General features: G+C 39.0%; 2 protein-coding genes across 36 annotated transcripts in view; both read right to left on the bottom strand.

Moving 5' to 3' along the window:
- Agbl3 (AGBL carboxypeptidase 3) overlaps nt 1–6,606 on the bottom strand; it is a 103,314-nt gene extending 96,708 nt beyond the window's left edge. For 8 of the 27 annotated variants that reach the window (XR_008214570.1, XM_052721723.1, XM_052721728.1 and 5 more), the window contains exons 1-4: nt 5,959–6,595; nt 4,859–4,977; nt 3,789–3,849; nt 20–205 (exon numbers count right to left, since the gene is read on the bottom strand). Coding sequence is in view for 23 of the 27 variants with exons in the window: in XM_052721723.1 (XP_052577683.1) it covers nt 20–205; nt 3,789–3,849; nt 4,859–4,921 (310 nt within the window). In the remaining 4 variants the exon portion in view is untranslated. Of the gene's footprint in view, nt 1–19; nt 206–3,788; nt 3,850–4,501; nt 4,534–4,858 lie in introns of all 27 variants that reach the window. The other 19 variants (XM_052721715.1, XM_052721711.1, XM_052721712.1 and 16 more) reach the window with 8 other exon arrangements.
- Nucleotides 6,607–11,096: 4,490 nt separating this feature from the next.
- The window catches only part of Cald1 (caldesmon 1), a 189,862-nt gene continuing 180,101 nt past the window's right edge, over nt 11,097–20,857 (bottom strand). For 5 of the 9 annotated variants that reach the window (XR_008214573.1, XR_008214576.1, XR_008214577.1 and 2 more), the window contains 3 exons: nt 17,692–17,822; nt 16,191–16,271; nt 11,097–13,361 (listed from right to left, as the gene is read on the bottom strand). Coding sequence is in view for 3 of the 9 variants with exons in the window: in XM_052721739.1 (XP_052577699.1) it covers nt 13,356–13,364; nt 16,191–16,271 (90 nt within the window). In the remaining 6 variants the exon portion in view is untranslated. Of the gene's footprint in view, nt 13,365–16,190; nt 16,272–17,691; nt 17,823–20,857 lie in introns of all 9 variants that reach the window. The other 4 variants (XM_052721739.1, XM_052721737.1, XR_008214574.1 and 1 more) reach the window with 3 other exon arrangements.

Here is a 20,857-nt window from a genome sequence, read left to right as displayed (position 1 = left end):
CAAACTTCTAAAAACATACCAATATGCTGGACTTTTTCATCAATAACCTCACAGTGGTATGGCCACCGTGTCGGGCTCAATGGACCAGAAGAAGAGACACCATATAAATCCCTTGGTTCACGAAGGCGTGGTACCCATCTTCCTAGCCGATACTCCAATAAAATCTGTGTAGTTCGAGGGAAGAATGGGTCACCAATAGCATCAGCTGAAAAAAGATTGAAACACAATCATGAGTGACTACAAGGAAATCCCTAATTCCTACGTGTTTCACATAGTTCTTCTTTTCCTTTTAATCTACTAAATTTATACATATTTATAGATATATTAACTATTTAATAATTCACGACATTCTAAATACCTAAATGAAATTTTGTGATAACTGATTTTCATAATAGCTAAAAATGTTTGTTAACGTATATAGTATCATTTTATAATGATTTCTTACCAATACTTTAAAAATGTCTGTTTCTTGTAGCTTCCCTAGCAGAACATCTAAATTTGACTTTTAAATGTGTGTGTGAGAGCCTATGGAGTCCAGAGGACCTTTGTTTTGGTTTCATCCTCAAGAACACTGTCCACCTACACTGAGACAGGGTCTCTCACTGGCCCAGAACCCACCAATTAGGCTGGACTGGCTTTCCAGTGAGCCTACAGATCTTTCTGTCTCATAGACCTCTCCTTTGCTGGGATTACAAGAGCAAACCACTATGCCAGACATCATTATGGTTCGAACTCTGGTCCTCATATTTGTGAGGCAAGTACTTTACCGAATGATCTATTTCTCCAAGCCCTATATTTGACTTCTTAACCATACTAATTGTCCAGTGAGTTAAATACAGTCATTGACTATAAATAACTTCACCACTTATTGGAACTGTATTCCTAAAGGTTGCTAGTGTTCTCTTAGTCATAAGCTTTTCACTGTGTGACCCAACCTCAGGAGTGTGGTTCATACAGTTATCATGGGCCTACACTCTCAGCAGTCAGTGCAGTGGCCCTTTCTTTCTCAGTGTGTGACTGTATGGCATCAGTTTGATGTGAAATTCTAAGTTTATTTTCCTTCTTTTATATAACTACCGAACCTGTGAACTAACCTGGACATGCCACTAGGATCCACCTAAGTTCTCTGCTCCACTTTAAACAATCAAATCTTTGCTTTGCTTATGAAGTCACTCTTTAAGTCTGTCTGTAGCTTAGATAGTGTTTCTAAACCCTTTCTGGTTTTAAGCACCCAATTTGTGGACTGTTGTTGCTCAAATCATCTCCTTAAATATGTCAAAATTACATTTTAATAGGCTTTACCCAGATGAGACCACCTTAAACATATGACTGTGACTTTATTTAATATGTATCACAGATAAATATTAAATTATTTACCTTTAGATAAATTTAAATATATTTAATTTTAGAATTACTTTGATATGGCTATAAGAATTCATCTGTGGCTCTTTACTAATTATATCTTCACTTGTAGAAGCTTTCCTTATAGTGCATAGTACAATATATACCTTGAGCACAATGTGATGTGATTTAATTAATAATTTTCCTATTGTTGGATATTCAGATTGTTTCTAACTTTTGACTCAATTAGAAAGAGAGTCAGAAGAAATACTTGTCCTAACATATACCAAAATATCACATTTAAAGCTATAATTTACAACATTAACAGTGACTCATGAGTCCAGGGATGGAAAGATGGGATTTAGTACATGATAAAGTTAACATGTCTAACATGTGGTAAAGGTGTCATTTCAAATCAATGATAAAAATTGACAAATTTCAATAAAAATTACCACAGAATACAAAATGACACTCTAGCTATTTATATATTAGAAAATAAAGCCTACTCATGTGAGAAACTAAATATCAAAATTCAGATTAACATAGACAAGTACTTAGGATTTTTTTGATGAGTATACTCATGACCCTGGAGTAGAGTATTTTGTAATTTGAATAAGATAAAAATAAAGAGCTATAGATGAATACTGATAAACACAACCACACCAAAATAATTATAAATGATGGAAGCAACATAAGCAAAAATCAAAGAATTACTACGAATGGGCAATTCATAAAAAGGAATATAGACAATTCTCAATTTCTCTGACAATATACCAGTTAAAACAAGGAGTTACATCCTGTTTTCCATTAGACGGCAAAGCTAAAAAAACAAAAACAAAAACAAAATAAACAAAAAAACAAATGGGTAGCAGAGAAGCATCCACAGAACAGTGCTATACAATTTCTATTACTATAGTATATGTATATAGATACACATATACACAAACACTTTATATATGCACATATAATACACATGTATGTATATACACATATATACACTTGTAAAGAGAAAAATCTAGAAAAATACATACTATGCTGGTTGGTGTTTGTCAACTCAACACAAACCTAGACATTTGGGAAGATGGAATCCTGAGAAAATGCCTCCACGACACTGGTAAGTAGGCAAGTCTGTGGAGTATTTTCTTGATTAAGGATTGATGGAAGAGGGCCCAGCTCACTGGTGGAGTTGCCATCACTGGGCAAGTGGTCCTGGATGGTATAAGAAAGCAAGCTCAGCAAGCCAGGAAGCAACATTCCTCCATGGCTTCTGCTTTGGTTACTGCCTCTAGCTCAGTTCCTGGAGTTCCTCCCTGACTTCCCTTAGTAATGGAGTGTGACCTGAGAGTAACAGATGAAATAAACCCTCTCCTTCCCAAGCTGCCTTTAGTCATGGTATTGTCACAGCAACAGAAACCCTAGCAATGACACACACCAACTTAAGAAGAGTAAGTAAATCTTAAAAGTGAAGCTTTGTTTTAGAATGGTGGTAAAAGACAAGTGAAAAGGCTTTAACATCAGTATTGGACTGTGTTAGATATGTAAATATTTACCGGAAATATTTTACAATTTGTCAGTACAACTACAAACGTTTACATTTTAAAAAATTCAGAATAAATCAAGATGCCCACACACACATATATAAATACTTGCAAATGAATAACCTTATTTTTAAAACTACTTATCCAACTATATATTACTGAAATAAATATGTATTTCTAATACTTTGTGTTTGTTATAGCTTATGCTGCTGTGGGATGGTCTGCATGTCAAATGTGTTGCTCTGATTGGTCAATAAACAAATCACTGATTGGCCAGTGGCTAGGCAGGAAGTATAGGCGGGACAAGGAGGAGAATAAAGCTGGGAAGTGGAAGGCTGAGTCAGAGAGACACTGCCAGCCACCAAGATGAGAAACAGCATGTGAAGATGCCGGTAAGCCACAAGCCATGTGGCAAAGTATAAATTTATAGAAATGGATTAATTTAAGCTGTAAGAACAGTTAGCAAGAAGCCTGCCACGGCCATACAGTTTGTAACCAATATAAGTCTCTGTGTTTACTTGGTTGGGTCTGAGCGGCTGTGGGACTGGCAGGTGAGAGACATTTGCCCTGTGGGCCAGGCAGGAAAACTCAAGCTTCATTATGCCTTTAAAGAACAGTTCTATTTTTTTAATAAAATGAAAAGGTAACTCCTTATGTTTAACAGTCCTTCACAAATAATCATTGCTTTCATTTAATTTCATTCATTACTTTCTAATATTAACCAGGGTTACTTAAAACCATCCTGAAAAGTTTAAACTCCAAAGTGGATATATTTCTTCCTCCCTACCCACCAAAATAAGCACTGTTTTACTAAATCTGGATTTTTTTCAGTTTCCTTCTACTACTTTTTATCTACTCAAGGTTTCATGATAAAGGGAGTTTGAAAAGACAAATAAGATGAGTTCAAACCTGCTAGTATTGTACACTGATGAATATCATCACTTACAAATTTCATGAATGTATCCACATCCTGAAACAAAAGAAGTTTAAAATTGAAGAACCAATAATATCAAAATCCAGAGTTTTGTTTAACATCTACTTGAGTACTTGGGAGTGTCTTTAATAAATGGAAGACTTCAACAATTATTTGGGTAACTGGCCCCAAAGCAGTAGTTCCAATCCACTGGAACCTTAAAATTTGCATCTTTATTTCTCTTCTTCCACAGGGTATGGCCATGATAATGACTGCAGAGAAGGAATAAAGTTTAAAGATCCTGGGAACCCTTGGGAAAACAACTGGAGAATGAGAACACAAAAACACAGAAAATTATGGAGAACTATATATCATTTGAATGACTTTGGGACTTTAAATATATTATAATTATTCTTTTAAAAGGAACTCTCTTAGAACAGGCTGTAGGACCAGACACAGGTTTTCAAACACTACACCCATTCTCTTCCTTTCTCCACTCTCCACACCCTTCCCCTCTGCTGTTAGAGAGGCATATTCACACACTGTGCAGAAACACAAGACCACCGGCAGGAACACCAGTGGTTCTAGGATGGTGCATATTATGCTGTAACATAATTAGCACTTAAGGGAGTTAAGTAGATATGGGTTGTAAAAATAAAATCCCTAATGATTACATATATAAATTTAATAAAATCCAGAATAATCTTACCCAAGTATTTTCTCAAGAAAAATCCTTTTTTCCTATTTTAAAAAAAAAGTTTCTTAATTGAAATAGAATTAGATCTAAAATTTTAGCCCCCTTCGTCCCTCCCAACCCTTCCCATTCCCCCTCCACACTTTCAAGTTAACAGCTGCTTCAAGAAAAATCAATTCTTTTTATTTCTTTCTAGCTAGGGTATATTACAAAATAAGTTTTTCAGTCAAGTTATTTTCTAACTTCCACGACAATGATTTCATCCTCCATTTTATTTTTACATCACATTATTTCTACAATGTTTTAATTGGGAATATATGATTTACAATACATTTTATCTCAAATTATGTAAAGTAAAAGAGAAAGACATACCGATTCATCGTCATCACTGATACTTCTGTCTGAATAGTCTTCCTCCTCTGAATCTTCTGACATGTCTTCCAATGTCTGCCTTGAACTTTCTTTTCTTATGTGGGGAGGCTGACAAAGTCCTAAGGAAATTATTTGACAGCTTTTCTTTTAAGTCAAGGTGTGTATGTCCTACATTAAATGAATACTCCAAAACATATATAATTGTATTTAATTAACAGTGACAGATCTCTAAAAACTAAACTAATGATGATACAGGAAATTAATTACAATTTCAAAGATTTGAGGAAACTATCCACTACTACAGTAAAGACAAACCCCCTAAATGGTTATCCAATACCAAATGGTCAGTTCTATAAATATATACATACAAGCAATATTCAATAGACTTCTGCAGGTTGCATTTATATATTTATTTGCACACACACGTAACGATAATAATGAAAAAGAGGCTATGAATCTGAGAGTGTTGGAAGAGGGTAAATGATGTAATTATATTTTAATTAAATAAAAAATTAAAATGAAGACACAAAGATGAGTGCACAGGGAATGGGGAGGTGAATCTGGGAGGAGATGGAGGGGACAACTAAATTTATAACCTGTCAATATGTTTAATGAACAAAAATAGAACTGAAAAAAGTCTGTTAAAAAAAGATAAATCATGTAAATAATTTAGTTGAAAAACTTTCACAGCGCATAGCCAAACCATTTACATTTTATATCTGTAATTAAACACTACACAGCAATAGTAACTTCAGGATTATCCCCAGGCATTAAAAATTAGGCAGCAAGAAAAAGTATAATTATTCAGGCAATAAAATGTTGCAATACTTTAAAAACTTTTCTCTTCCTCCTTAACTTTCAATTGCCCCAAAAGTTTCAGTGTCTACAACCTGAGTTTCTCTTTAATTTTGATCATTACTGTATAGTTAGTTACATCATTAGCACTGATGTACCCGAAGGTTCTGTTGGAGATGACCACGGCTGCTTTCAAGGCAAGCCTGCTACCAAGCAACGAAATCATCAAAACTCCTTGCCAAGATTGTACGCTTTGGAGGATACCAAAGGAATTTACCAATTTAACAACTACTGGTTTATGTTACCTATAAGAACAAGAGTTTAGGAGCGTGGGCTGCACGCAAGGGACAAGACTTCACAGCCCTTGGTTTACAGCAGAGCGTGTCTGGGGGGCGCTGACCGCACAGAAGGCCTCGCAAGCTTCATCATAAGCAACATCTGCAACCGGGACAGCTGTTCCTAGACGACATCTCAGAGTGGACGCTGACGCTCTAGCCCCGGGGTGGAAGGAGCTGCAGCCCCGGATGACAGCTCGAAATAGAGACAACCGGCCAGGCACCCGGCCGCCGCCGCCCTCTCCTTACGTGCACGGGTGAGGCGGGCTAGCGCGGGGGGCTGGAAGCTCGCGGCCGCCGGGCCACGCCTGAGGAGGACGCGAACGAGGAGCCGCGCGGCCGCGCCAAGCCTTCTCCGCGGGCAGGAGCTGGGGGCCCGCGCCGAGCCTCCTCCACGCCTACTGGGGCCCCGCGCCGCCCCGCGCTGAGGGGCGCATTTCCCGCGCTCCCCTGCCGCCCGCCTCGCTCCCTCGGCCTCTTCAAGCCAGCCAGGACGTTCCACCCTTGCCGGGAGAGTACTTCAGGACGTCCCCCAGACTCCCGGAGACCACAGGGCCAGAGGAAACACCATCGTAATTCAGCGGCCGCAGCCACGCCCTCCATGGAGAGCGGGCCGCTTGTTGCCGGGGCGACGGCTGTACTCTCGCGAGACTTCGGGCAGCTCTAGGGATTCACTTTGCGGCGACTGCTACGAAGGGAGTGAGGTCTTTGGCGGGAGAGGGACGCTAGGGCGATGATGGGAACTCTGGAGGTTTGGAGAGGTTTGGAGTGTTGCAGGCTGGAGAGAGGGAAGGCGGGACAGCCATTTGTTCTGAGTGACAGCAGACTTGTTTGCTAGGTCCCTGCGCAGAGAAGGCAGTAGAACGTACTGTTTAAGGCTTGCGTCTTGAGGCTCAACTTGACTTCTAACAGCCTGACCATGGGCAAGTTAATTTTCTGGACTAAACTTTCTTCATCCAGAAAAAGAAGGCAGTAATTGTACTTGGAGTTAAAAGTTTGACTTCCATTCTGCATAATTGTAATCCGTCCTTAGCCTGGAAATGAAACTTAAATGCTTGGTTTGGAGGGGTCATGGTTATATGAGGGCAGACTCTCAGAAAGTCTCATTAAATTAGAAATTCTTTGTTAGCCAGCATTTTACAAGCAAAAAATCTTTTTTTAAAAACCTTATTTAAGTCAATGAGCTACCCTATAACAGACTTAAGAGTTTTTTTTTTTTTGTACATCTCATCCTGATTTATTAGTCATCTTTAACTTTGGTGGGTAATAGAGTTGGAACAATTTTCCAAGTAAAGTTAAAAACCCATAAAGACAAAGAACAAATAGGTGTTTGGTGCCCTCATGGGCCACATTATATGCTCTCAGACTTGTGATATTGTAGAAACAGGGGTAATAGGCTTGAAAAGTGAAATAAAGACGAAGCACTTTTATTTAAGCATGGAAATGGGTTAGCATCTCGAGATTTGGTAAGTTTCTGAAAATGTGTTTGGGTCAGCAATACAAAAGCTTGGGACTTGGTGTTTTTTTGGACATTGATCTGAGGAAATAAAGTGTACCTTAGATCATGATCATTTGAAAATTAGTTTTCATAGTTTGGTGAGCTCGGTTTTATGCCATATGTACATCACTAAAGGTGACCTGCTCAGAAAATCTTTGCTGTGGTTTGAGGGTATCCTCAAAGGTCCAGGTGCTGAAATTTACTTGCCATTGTGAAATTATAAGGACAGAACTTAACCCTACTTGTGTTTATATGTGGGGCCATTCAAAGGCCATCAAGGTGGCCTCCTCATAATTAATACTTAGTGGCTTTTATAAGAGAGACCAGAGGAGACACGCTCCCTGTTTCTGAACTCTGCCAGCAAGACCATCACCAAATGTGTTCCCTTGACCTGCATCTCTAGAACCATAGCCAAACTAGATAGGAGTTAAATTATATCTCTCTCTACATATATATGCCCATATGTGCACATTAGCATATGTCAACGAATCTTTATAGAGAAGAATGATGTTAGTGCATCAGAGAATGACTTAGAAACTCAGCCAAACTTTGAAAATCACATTCATTCACTATGCACCCGACCTTTACTGGTTAGTTCACATCACAGACTATTGGCAGTACAAGGCTGTTGCAGGGAGCAGAACAGTTTTTCATGGAATTACGTTCTAATGGGAAAAAAGCAGAGAAAACAATAGAACCATGCAGATGAAAATCGCTATGAAGAGGAGTAAAGAGCATAGCAAGTGCTGGAGGTGAGTGGCACGGCAGTGTAGTTCTTTCAGATGAGGTGGCTAGGGAAGTCCTCTGCCCAGGCGGTGTTTGAACAGGAGAATAAGCCATGGGGATGACCAGAGAAGACCTTGTTGAGGGGGAAAAGGCAGCAAGTCCAGAGGCTGTGAAAGAAGTGCTGGCTGGAACTAGTGTCATTTGAAAGATAAGTCAGATGGATTTTCCTCTCCTCTAGTTAAATTTAAAATAGCTTTTGAAGTGTCTGCCTTAAAGGTTTAAAAAATGAGTTTTAAGAATTATTTGTATTGCATTTGTGGGGGGGCATGCATGGTACAGTGCATGTGTGGAGGTCAGGGGACAACTGGAAGGAGTCTGTTCTCTCCTTCTTCCATGTGGGCCCTGGGATCGAACTCAGGTTGTCTGGTGTGATGGTAAGTGCCTTTTCCCACTGAACCGTCTCCTGGTTTTACATTTTTAATTTAACGTTTTTTTTTTTAAATTTGTTTTCAGACAGTAGCACATACTAGGAATTAGATTCTTTGCTCTTAAGTTAAAATGAAAATGAGGTCTGGAATAATCTCATAAAGACTTACTGAGTTTTGTTCCCTTCTCTGTGTGTGATCTCACCACCGAAAGCTACTGGACAGACTCATATAGCCAGTATGTACCTTTTCCGGAAGCACATGCAGCCTGAAGTAACTTCCCTATTCTACTTTCCTATACCAGTAGGACTCACAGTATTCAAAACAAAAAACAAAGAATAAGAAAAAAGGAAAAGAAAACTAAAGCTGTATTACTGCGAAGGCATAATCTCCGAATGGGCATCAGGAGGAAAATTCATTTTGGTGAAATGGCAAAAATGTAAGTTATGTTAGGAATATAACTTATTTTGAATAATTTATCATTTAGAATTTACTAAACAGATCTAGATAAGAAAACAAAGTGACCAGAGCAGTCATTCTTTGTGACATCATAGAAGTTAGGTATCATGGGGACTTAGAGGTCTTTTCACACAGTTTAGTTGATGAAGCCATTCTGGGAACGGGGCACCAGAGGCTGGCCAGAATGCAGCCAGAGGTGCAGAGACTGCCCCTTCCTTGCACTGTCTGGCTTTAGGATGACCCACTCAATGACCAAACCTCTCAAAGTGTTCCCAAACCCAGATCTTGAGATCTGTCCCACTCAGCAGCTAACCAAGACTCAACTTAAGGGTCATTCCATAAACTTGCCTTCATTATGTTCTCTTTTCCCTTCAAGAGTCTTGCCTCTTGTTGGTTTGGGATTAAGACATCCCGGGGCCAAAAGGACAAAGGTCTCTTTACCTGGTCAAGTCACAGCGTACATGGTTGGTCTCACATGCTTGTCTGTGGACTTCCTGAGGAGAGCAACTTCTTCAGGCCTCCTGTCCCCATCTGCACACACAATGAGGTCTCCTCAAGGGCACAGTTATTATCTGGCAGTAATCTCATGTGCCAGATTGGGGAGTGTAGTAATTCAGAGTGTGGGTTTAGGAATCTATTACTAGTGGTCAAGTATTCTGTGACTTAACAGCTCACTGACTGTTGGCAAGTATTAAAAGTTCTTTATGTTTCAATTAATTTACTTGTAAAATGGAGATAATAGACTAGTACCTCTCTTGTAGGCTTAAAAGGGTGAAGCGCACGTCAAGTTCTAAGCAATTACCTCTATTTCACTCATGTAACATGAGGGACAAGTTCCAGCTGTTACTCTCTTCTAGCATAACACAGTGGTTTTCCAGGTATCCTGACATGGAGCCAGTAGCATTAATATTATTTGCTATTTTTTTAAGATGTAAATTCTCAGGCTCCACCCCAGACTTATAGAATCAGAAACTGGAGTAGAATAGTCTGTTTCCACAAGTCTAGCAGGTGACCTGGTTGTAACCTCCATTTTGAGAACCATTGGCACAGCAGGGTAGGTGTCGACTCTGAAACTATGGTACCTAGTTGGGTGGCCTAAAATAAATTCTTTAACCTTTCTATGCCACAGTTTCCTTGTAAACAGGAATATAATGTCACCTACCTAATAGTGTTATGAGCATTAAGTGTTGGTCCTAGTCAGTGCTCTCATTTGTCGTCACTGACAACGTTTAAGCACATTCTCACACAGACCTAAGTGGGTGGGGAAAAGAGGAGGAGGGGGAGGAAGAACTGGCTTCTCAAAGCAACATCTGCAAAACAGCAGAGTCACCATAGCATCAGAATCGTTGGAAATGCACTCTCAGGGACCTGTCCAGACCTATTAAATGACGTGCATATTTTATAAAATATAGTGAGTGTTCCTTAAAACAACATGCCGCAGCAAAAATTCTGCTATTAAATCTGAAGTGGAGTGAAGCAGGGGGTCAGTATTATCTGTGGAGCTGAGATGGGATGAGCTGACACACAAACTCTAAAGCTGGGAACAAGACGATGCACAAAATCCATGCCTCTTCCTGCCTCCAGCCTCTGAGTACCCCAAATCACAAGCTTATGCTGGGCACCTAGCCTTTACTTTTATTTAGAAGGAGAATTTTTTAAATGTTCTGTCAGTTGTCCACCTCAGGGCACTTTTGGTTAGAAAATTCCCTGTAGTAAGAAATACTTTAAAATCTGATCTGTGCCAAGCATGCTAACAATTACTCGTAACCTCAGCACTTGAGAGGCGGAGGCAGGAAGGTCAGGAGTTCAGGGTCATTTTTGGCTTCATAATGAGTTCCAGGGCAGCCTGGGCTACATGAAATCCTGTCTCAAAATGCTTTTTTCCTTTATAGAGTGAAACCAACACTCAAAGTGAAGTGCAAGCACCTTGCCATCCTCCTTATTGTTATAGACACATTTCTCACAATCAATAGAGCAAAGAAAAATGCATGAGGCAGAGATATTTGGAAGAATTCCATTTATTGTGGATGCATTTCACAATATATTTTTATTGCAGCGATCAGTCATCAGTGAAAAATACCAAGTGTTTATAATGTTTTTAACAATGGCAGATTCACAGAACACGCTATTCAACGTGCAGTTTCCTCTCTTAAAGATAACAGAGAGCTGTAATTGAACAAGTAAATGAGGAATTTGCTTTCCCAAAGATGAAATCCAAACAGAACAAAATTCTACCCTAAAACTCATGTCATCCAAATATTGGAATAAAATTTAGGATCAAGACATTCTTTCACAACTTTGAACTTTCTTAAAAGCAACAAAAAAACCAAAAAAAACCTAGATAATAGCTGTCAGAAGACCTTTGTTCAAAGCTCTAACACATGTTCCCTCACCATCAGCCTTAAATTGAACTTTGATCCATTTTACTCCAATGATGGAAGTCATTTCCACGTGCACCCTGTGCATTCTAGTTTATCTTGTCATAGACTTATGTCTACTCTGTCATGGGTAGATGACTTGTGTAGTCTTAGTGGCTTTCCTTCCTTTGGCCCAAGTTTGCTAAAAGCTAAGGAACCCAACTAACTCTTACTAATTCATGAGAAGAACAGAGTTTTCAAGGCAGCAGTTACCCCTCAAGCCAACCTTTCTCTCTTGAAGGGAAATATGTGGATTAGAAATGGTTATTTTGGAGGCTCTCCCAATGCAGAAGGAATGGAGACTAAGATAATTTGGGTTAAGTCAGCTGAGGTATGAGTTTGTACAATGACACTGTATGCATAGAATGGCCTATATAAGAACATTTTGTAAGATGCTGGAGTACTTTTCATTATCTACTAGGAAGAATGAAGACATGATGTCTTAATGGTGGAGTTCCTAAAGACCCCTGAGGGGGAAAGTAACACTATTAAAATTTACATATAGTTTTGAAATTTAAAGCTATTATCAACTTAGGACAGTACCAACTGACTAATAAAGACATAAAATTTTAATTTAAAAAGTCTGAGTACATAAAGATAGAAGCCCTGCCATGCCTTTGCTCACTTTACCTGTCTGCTTCTACACGAGGTAAAGTTGGTCTTTGTTTAGGCATCTACACGAATTCTGGTTTGTGCAATACTGTCACCAAAATGCTTGGCTTTAAGTAGAGAAAGAAGAAACCTTAGATATCATGTAGGTCACTTTTTGGGGAACTTCACTGTTAACAAATAAGTAGGCTTTGAGCTTGGTCCAGATGGTAGACTTAATAAAATTCACACTGGACTTCAAGACTGCCCTCAATTATAAACTAAATACTATGTCTTATAAGAAATTTTAACTGATTTTGACACTTCTAATCTCTTTTTTCAAATACTTTTTTCTTATAAGTCATCGGGCATTGAGAACATAGCTATACCTAACTTCCATGTTTCTACTGGCAAATATGAAATATTAATATAATATTGTGATTTTAACCTCCAAAAGCTGTGATATTGGTTAGTTACAAGGACATACTACTAAATATAATAGTCTAGCACATTTAAGAGCAGTCTACCATTAGTGTGTTTGTATACATGTATGCACATACATTACATAGTTGTGTTATCTAAATGTGGTTCAGGCTACTATCACTACCAAAGAAATCCACAAAGCAATCAACCTGAAAAAAAAAATCAGTACCACTGTCAGCTAAAATAATCATCCAATTAGGTCTATGAATCAGCACATAAAAAAGCAATATCTCAACAGTATATCTTTTTTTTTTAAAAAAAGACAATCATTATTGCTCCATATCAGATCTGAAATGGGTTACTTTCGGATATTTTCGATTGCCTTCTTTGATAATTTCTTCCATGCTTTAGTCTAAAGTGCAGAAACATGATGTCTTTATTGAAACAAAACAAAACCTATGGTTCATTTCCCCCACTAGATACTGCATACATTCCTCAGATAATCTTAACCTCGAATTCCTTTTGTTGACTTCCAATGTGGTTGGTGTCACTGTACAGATGACAGTAGACAGTAGCGAGTCTATTTCACAGCATGAGTTTCTTTAGAAACAGGCTCTTCTGCAAAAGCAGTACTTTGACCATGAACATCTCTAGTTGTGATTATTAAATATGGTGAGCATATACATGGGTTTACTGGGATATTGGAAAATAAAAAAAAGGAAAATGAACCCAATTTAGTAAATCAACATAAATATAAACAGAGCAATTAGCCCCCTACAACTGAGCTGGCCCAGCAAGACGTCTTGCAGTTGGGTTCTTTCTCCGATTGTTTCAAACCTGCTGAGAGAAGAGAACTTTAAATCAGCAGCCCACAGTGTTTCAGTAGGACAGATTTTGCCAGAAAAATAAACTAAAAAGACTCATGGTGTGATAGGAGTAAATATAAACAACGAGAAAGGGAAGGGTACTACTGGCATTCTGTTCAAGTGTGACATTTCACTCCATCTTTATACTGATTTTTTTTTTTACTTTTTCTTTCTCCTGGATGTTCCTTTCCTATGTTGACCTTCATCTTTTCTCAAGACACTCAAATTCAAGATGGCTTTTAAGCTCTACAATACGGACTGGGAATTTCCAGTGTTTTACATGACTGGTTAGCTCAGTTAAGGCCACATCAACATGTAATTATGACAGAGGATATGCTTATCCCTGCTTTTCTCCTATATACCCCAGCCATCTTTTTTTTCTTACCCCTACACACTGATCCCTGAGACTTATCTGACCCTTAATCTATTCTTACCCATTCCTCTCCCCTTCATCCAGCTGCTAAAAGTCCCTGATGAGGTAATAACATATTATAAGACAGATTGCATTTTCAAAGTGCAGTGTATTTTCATTTCAAGGGAATGGTCACACAATAAGTAGGGAGTTTGATGTTTTGGAGCAGGAACCCCTCACCTGCTGTTAAGGGCTCATTAAATCAGCTAGGTCTGGGGTTTTACTATAACGGCTGTAAGAGATCAGTGGGAGAGGCTAGTGAGGGAGGCATGGGGCATGAAATGCACCCCTCCACTTTGGACCACCATGCTGCACAACCCCAGGTGCACCCTCCTTGCTGTCCTGTATGTGAGAGGTGTCCTTTTAGTCCCACCATTTCAGAGTGGTTTTGCTCTACTTTCCATAGCCTGAATGTGACCACAGGGCCTCTGATACCTGTGACAGTAGATAGTCAACATCCCCTGCTCAGAAAGGAAGCTGTCATAATACTTGGACCACTACTTTGGAAGATATATCTATGCTACCAGGATTTTGAGTCTTAGGCCCACAAGTTCATTCTTTGTGCTTAAAAAAAAAATCATACTTTCCCTGCCACCAATAGAAAATTATGAAGAGAATTTAAGAACATTACATTTTCTGCTGAATGTACATTCTAAAAAATATGGGTAATGGTTAAGAATGTAGGTTCAGAAGCCAGGCATGGTGGCAAATGCCTTTAATTCCAGCACTTGTGAGGCAGAGGCAGGTTGATCTCTGTGAGTATGAGGCCAGCCTGGTCTACAAAATGAGTTCCAGGGCATCCAGGGCTGTTACACAAAGAAACCTTGTCTCAATAAATAAATAAATAAATAAATAAATAAATAAATAAATAAATAAATAAATAGATAGATAAATAGATAAATAAATAAATAAATAGAATGTAGGCTTAGAGCAGAGTGCTTGAGTATCAGTGTAGGTATTTTTTGAACATAAAAATTTTTATTTTTGTTTTATGTTTGTGTTTTGACTGCATGCCTAGTGCCCTTGGAGGCTAGGAGAGGGTGCCGATCCCTGGTACTGTAGTTACAGAGGGTTGTGAGCTGCTTTGTGGGTGCTGGGAATCAAACCTGGAACATCTGCAGGAGCAGCAAATGCTCTTAACAACCGAGCCGTCTTTCCTGCCCCTCAGTGCACATTGTCTAACAAGTTCCTTTACAAAAGTTATTTAATTTCTCAATGCCTCATTTTCTTCAGCTATAAAATGGGAATAATCCTACCACTTGCCTCTCACAGTAGCTGGAGGATCACATGAGACAGTAATCGTTCCTGCCAAACAGTAGCTGTTCCCTCAGTCTTGGTGGTTGGCAGTGGTGATCATCACTGGGTCCTTTTTAGCATACTTAGCAATCATTTGGATAATGGGAGTATTTAGAAGTCACTTTAAGTAGAGAGGCTGGGCTGGATCAAAAGAGCAATCTCCACTGATGGAGAAGGTGGAAAGGCACACTTGGGCAGCTGCACCAGGTTGAAGAGAGTGCAGAATGCAGGAAAAGGGGACCTCACTCCTCACTGCAGTGGATCACAGTGGTCCTTTAGCTGCCTTCACGAAGCTCATTAGCCTGGAGTTTGCTGAAGAAGTCTCTATCCTAGGGTTCTGCAGTACTTGGAAGCAGACTATTCTCACCTTATTACTGAGCTGAGTTCTCTTTCTAAATTTTCTCCTATTGGGGGACAGGCTGGATCTGTTTCTTGAAATGGGGAAAGGCCACAATTAGGAGTGCATTACCTCCTTATACAACCAGTAGTACTGGTTATTCTCTGAGTGTATTTTAAACACCACCCAGAGTGTGTTTCTAAAAAATATGCAAACCCTTTTCCTAGAGGACCAAGCATTCTTAGCCATTAGTCTTCACTGGATAGCATATTTTGTCTATTTAACATTTTTTTCCCCATAGCTGCCTGAAGTCTGAGGCTGTGGGCAATGTCTCCTGGGAGAGTTCTAGAAATGGAGCCAATGAAGGAGACACACAATTTCTCCCAAGAGATTTGTTTTCCCCTAAATAACTGTGTAGCCAATCAGGGACCCTGCCAAGAAAGATCGCCCATGCTTATCCCATATGGCCCTCTTGGCCAGCTTTTCCACAACTGTGGCAACTCTTCAGAAACTGTCTTACTGGAACCCATTCCGTGACTGAGCCATTGATGCTGTAAGCCTGACAAACAGGCAGTGCCAATGGCTTTGTAAATTGTCCTTTCTCTGAGCTACACATAGAAACTGATGGTCGTCCAAGCACAGATTTGTGAGTCAGCAATATTTCTCATTTGACCCCAGGACATCTTATTCCATGATTCGTCAGGAAAAAAAAATCAACTGCTGACACAGGACCCCCCCTCCCCCCAGGATATTACCTTAGTGGGGGAAGTGACCTTGTCCACGGATTGCTTTTCCCAGAGGTTTCGCTTGCCAGATACATCCCCTGGCCTCAAGTCCTAATGAAAGAAAACAGGAAAAAAAAAAAGATGATAGGTGACCATTCATGATTTCTGGCTAGGCCTATGTAAGCTAGCTACCACATCTACTGTCCAAAATGGAAGAACCGCTAGCTTCTGACTTGTGAACAGACCTTGGCCTGTTTCATGAGAATGGGCTGGAAATGCATACAGCATCTGGGTTCTTCACTAACAACTCTCTGGCTACAGACGTCCATGTTGCCTACTCAAGAGGCAGGCTGGAAGGTCAGAGTGCTTCTCAGGCCCACTGTGGCTTAGGGAGTGCACTTGGAAGCACCTGACCTCTGTAGTGTCTGCATGGAACTAAATTCTCCTAGCCCCCATAGTTCTGTGCTCTCTAACACAGCTCCCCAGCTCATTCCCTGTAGTGTTTTATTCATGCCCTAACAACTCCCTTATACAGGATCACTGTCTTAGGGTCTGGAAATCTGAAGGAAGACACTAAAATCATTCTGTTTCTTGATGGCCAAATGTATAGTTCAGAAGTGGATTAGTAGAACCTAGCCCCACAAAAATAATCACGTGTCACAAATGATAACCCTAAGAGAAGTGGGCAATTGATGATGTATGTTAAGAACATGTGTGAATCCTGGGAAGGAAACAGTAAAATATGACCCATCATAGTTATACAGCCATGGGTTCCTGTTTACTACCTCATAATTAATTTCATTTGGATAGGGATCCAAATTTCTGTTTCCACTTACTTTTATTCCAGCCTTTGCTTATATTAGTACTTGGCACGGGTAGTTTGGAGAAAATGAATGTGTTTTACTGAAATAGGACTGCTTACTTTGGCAATGCCCTTTCTCATTAGGAAGGCAAAGCTAGCAACTGTAGTTTTCCATAGATACCAGTTTTGATGAACATACTCAGTTTTGATGAACATATTTCTGACACAGAGCACTGGCCTCTCAATACTGAACGTGCACTGTTAAATAATGCCATATGAAGATTTGTCATACTCTTATTGAGTTTATGGACTTGTGGCATGAATTCCTGATCTTCTATTAGAAAGCGATACCTATTTAACTTGGAAACATTAGGCAACAAATCATATTTAAAAAGAAAAAAAAAGAATTCCACTACATTTGCCAATGTGGGTAAAAGTTGCCAAATTGTCTGGAAGACCTAAAAACATTGGCAGCTATAGTAAGGAACATGCTGGCAGAGGCTCTGAAAAGTGGGTATAACTGCTTATTTATTTGATTCATAGATGACAAATATTTTTCTTTCACATGAGTGTTCCTACTTAAGAAAATAGATTGCATTTCCCTGAAGTAGTGTTGATGAATTTTTCAAGATCACTTAAAGAGTTTAAATAAGGTGTTTTAAGAAAATATCAACATCCACATTGTAAGCCAGTATTTTCAAGCCAAAGAGGAAATATAAATGGAATTACCTGACCAGCCTATATGTTAGAGAAAGACCCACTCTGGGAGAAGAGGGAGAAATGAAGGCAGGAAAGGCAGGTTTCCAGTCAATCAGAGACGAAAGAGTGAAGAAGAGAAGCCAGCTGAGAAAGACATCATTCTTTTTAAACAAAAAGAAAGACATGTTAGCACTTCAATTGCTACATGACATGCAGTTTAGACACAAAGAACAGACAAACCAGCTAAAACATTCAGAATTGAATTCCAGTTACAAAGTTATACTGGAAGTCTATAAATTTTACTCATAAGTAGCTTGAATGTCCCAGAAAAATACACAAGGCAGGACGATGTTTAATTTTAAATATGCTCATTTTCTGGGGGATAATGATAATTTTGAGCACCTGTAATTCTTGGCATCTCTGAAAATGAGGCCATAACTATTAAGTCTTGTATGGCTTTTCTTCTGGAGTTGTAGAACTCAACACACTAGCGGTAGTCCTGTGGATTACTCTTCTACTTGTGGGGGTTTCACTATGGATAAAGACTTTTGTTGAAAAAACTCTCTCTGACTTTGTTCTCATGGCCACAAGAGAAATACTTGCAAACAACAAACCTAAGATTTCTCCTCTATCTACCCATGGTGAGAATAAAAAATGGGTTGAGAATTGTATCTCATCCAGAATCAGAAGTTACTATAGGATTTCTCCTACTGGATGCTGCTTTCAGATAATGCTCTGATATCCTGGGCTCAGGATCAGTCTAACTAGAGCCCCAAAGGTCAAACTTGGATGTCTTGAAGGGCCAAGATGGAACCACACATGTCGGAAGAGGCTGGTATAAGAAAAGAAAGAAGGACTGGAACCAATACATTTAAGAATGTATGTTTCTATACTTCAAAAAAGTGCCCAAATTATAATTTGAAAAATAGAAACCACCATGGTGTGGGTCAGAACTTAGCTGCAGGTCACCACTGTGATACCTTGTGGACAGGACCTAAGATCCCTGTTTGACCTATCTTTGTATCCTATCATCCTTGGATGGTTTGTCTGACAGTCTACACATCTGCAGGATTCTGGTGGCCTTTTCCACACTGAAACTTTACCTCCCTTCTGCTGGAACCACAGATTCAGCGCTTCACCATTCCTGCTTTGCTGGGTTCCGAGTCATTATCTCCTTCCAGGAGATGGTCACACGACTAGCTGTAATTTGACATGGTGGGTCCTAGGTCTAAATTATAGGAGGGAATACTACCAGAGGAATGTGTGCAAAGCTTTAGAAGGTTTAATGAGTATAACTAAACTAGTATTTTATTTATGACATAAAATATGTATTTCTTAACTTCTAATCTGGTTTTTATTTGAGACCACACAAATCCACCAAACCCAAAGAGAAGAAGGTGATCACCAAAATCTATACTAACTGTCATATTCTTTCCTTCTTTGCTTTCTTAGATAAGTCTATAAGTCACTTACTAAATAGGAGGTGAAGTAGCCATTGATTTTGTAAGTCCCCTGTATTACTTTTCTGTCCTGTCACTTTTTAGGAGGCCATCAATAACCCCAGGAACTGTTATTGCTAATCTTTGGTGTGGGATCCTTAATACAATTACATCTATGATAATAACTCCACTTCTATTTAATCTTTTAAACTCTTGCACTAGGATGGTAATATATAAGGTGGGAAGCTAGTCATGTCAGGTACTGATAACAGATTAGAGAGAAAGCACTGGACCAAACACACAAGGACAACCTGGTACAGGAAGGAACTAGACCACACATGCTGTAAACACGGGAGGACAGGAATGATCATCTCCTCTATAGAGGTAGGATGCCATACTCAAAGAGAAAGCATTTATCTTTGTGTCCTTCCTTTTTCTCTCATGAGAGTATCTCAAGATGGGTATGTGTCCATGAACATACCAAATTTACAAGTTATAGAAGGGTCTTTAGTTTCATTTGGCTATCAAAGGGATCCATAATTCAAAAATAAAAAAATAGTAATCATGGGTCTAGAGCCATAACATTGACAGAAATGATCATAATTTATTTCTATTTGAAACTAATTTATACTTTCGTGTCAAGATGGCTGGTAGTGAAACTTGAGGCTCCAAAGACACATCTGGGTGTGGTGTCTTGCCTCTCCTTTCTTCTTTTATTGACTCTCTCTCCTTTACCTACTTGGGGGCAGGGGGTATTTTTTCAATGTATAATGTTTTCACAACTGTAAATTGAGTTCACTCTGGCATATACCTCCTGTGAAGCCTTATGCAAAGACTCTTGGGTAGAAGAGTAACTAAAAAGCTCAAGGTGTTGCACCCAAGAAGGGAATGTAAACACTTCCATCTCTCCTTTATAATTTGGGAAGTGCTAGGATTTAGTGACTTTGGAGATTATATGTAGAGCCAACAGATGCAGTGAAATGCTACAGGGACTTAACTCTTTAAAGGCTTGGGATCTGGGATATTTTTCTTCTTAAAGAGTGAAAGTTATGTTCAATGCCAGCCTGGTCTATATAGTGATTTCCAGGATAGCTAGGGCTATGTAGAGAGACCCTGTCTCAAATACACACACACACACACACACACACACACACACACACACACACACACACACACTCTAAATCACTTAAAAACAATGAATGTGGGTTATGGCAATTCACTTTCTGCTCCCTTGATACCAATAAAACTACAGAGCCAGCTTAGCAGAGAATGCTGAATGGGGAACACAAATGGTTTATTTATTCTAGTAACAACTCTAAGGCAATTACATATATTCAATGAAAGAGTTAAAGTAATATTCGTATAACTAGCTTATACTTAGTAAATAAGAAAGTTTTAGTGGTCTAAAATAATATGAAGCCAATTTTTGTAGTTTTCATTTTTACTGGTTATGGTGTATGTAGGGGAGGAGTATTCCAATTTTCTAGTTTCAATTTTTTATGGTTTTCCTTTGCAGGTGTTGATAACAAATTATTCAATTTATATTATATATAATAGCAATTATTTCAAAAGCTACTAAATAACTATTTTGTGTGAAGTTTTAGAAATTAGGTAAAATTAGAAAACATGGCCTCAAAACATATAATCTTTTTTTTTTTTTTTTTTGGTTTTGGTTTTTCAAGACAGAAAATTTCTCTGTGTAGTTTTGGTGCCTGTCCTGGATCTTGCTCTGTAAACCAGGCTGGCCCCAAACTCGC

This window comes from Peromyscus californicus, unplaced genomic scaffold (genome assembly GCF_007827085.1).
Source record: "Peromyscus californicus insignis strain IS unplaced genomic scaffold, ASM782708v3 Scaffold_6__1_contigs__length_162567912, whole genome shotgun sequence".
Taxonomy (NCBI): domain Eukaryota; kingdom Metazoa; phylum Chordata; class Mammalia; order Rodentia; family Cricetidae; genus Peromyscus; species Peromyscus californicus.
This window is presented reverse-complemented; position numbering and strand designations above follow the sequence as displayed.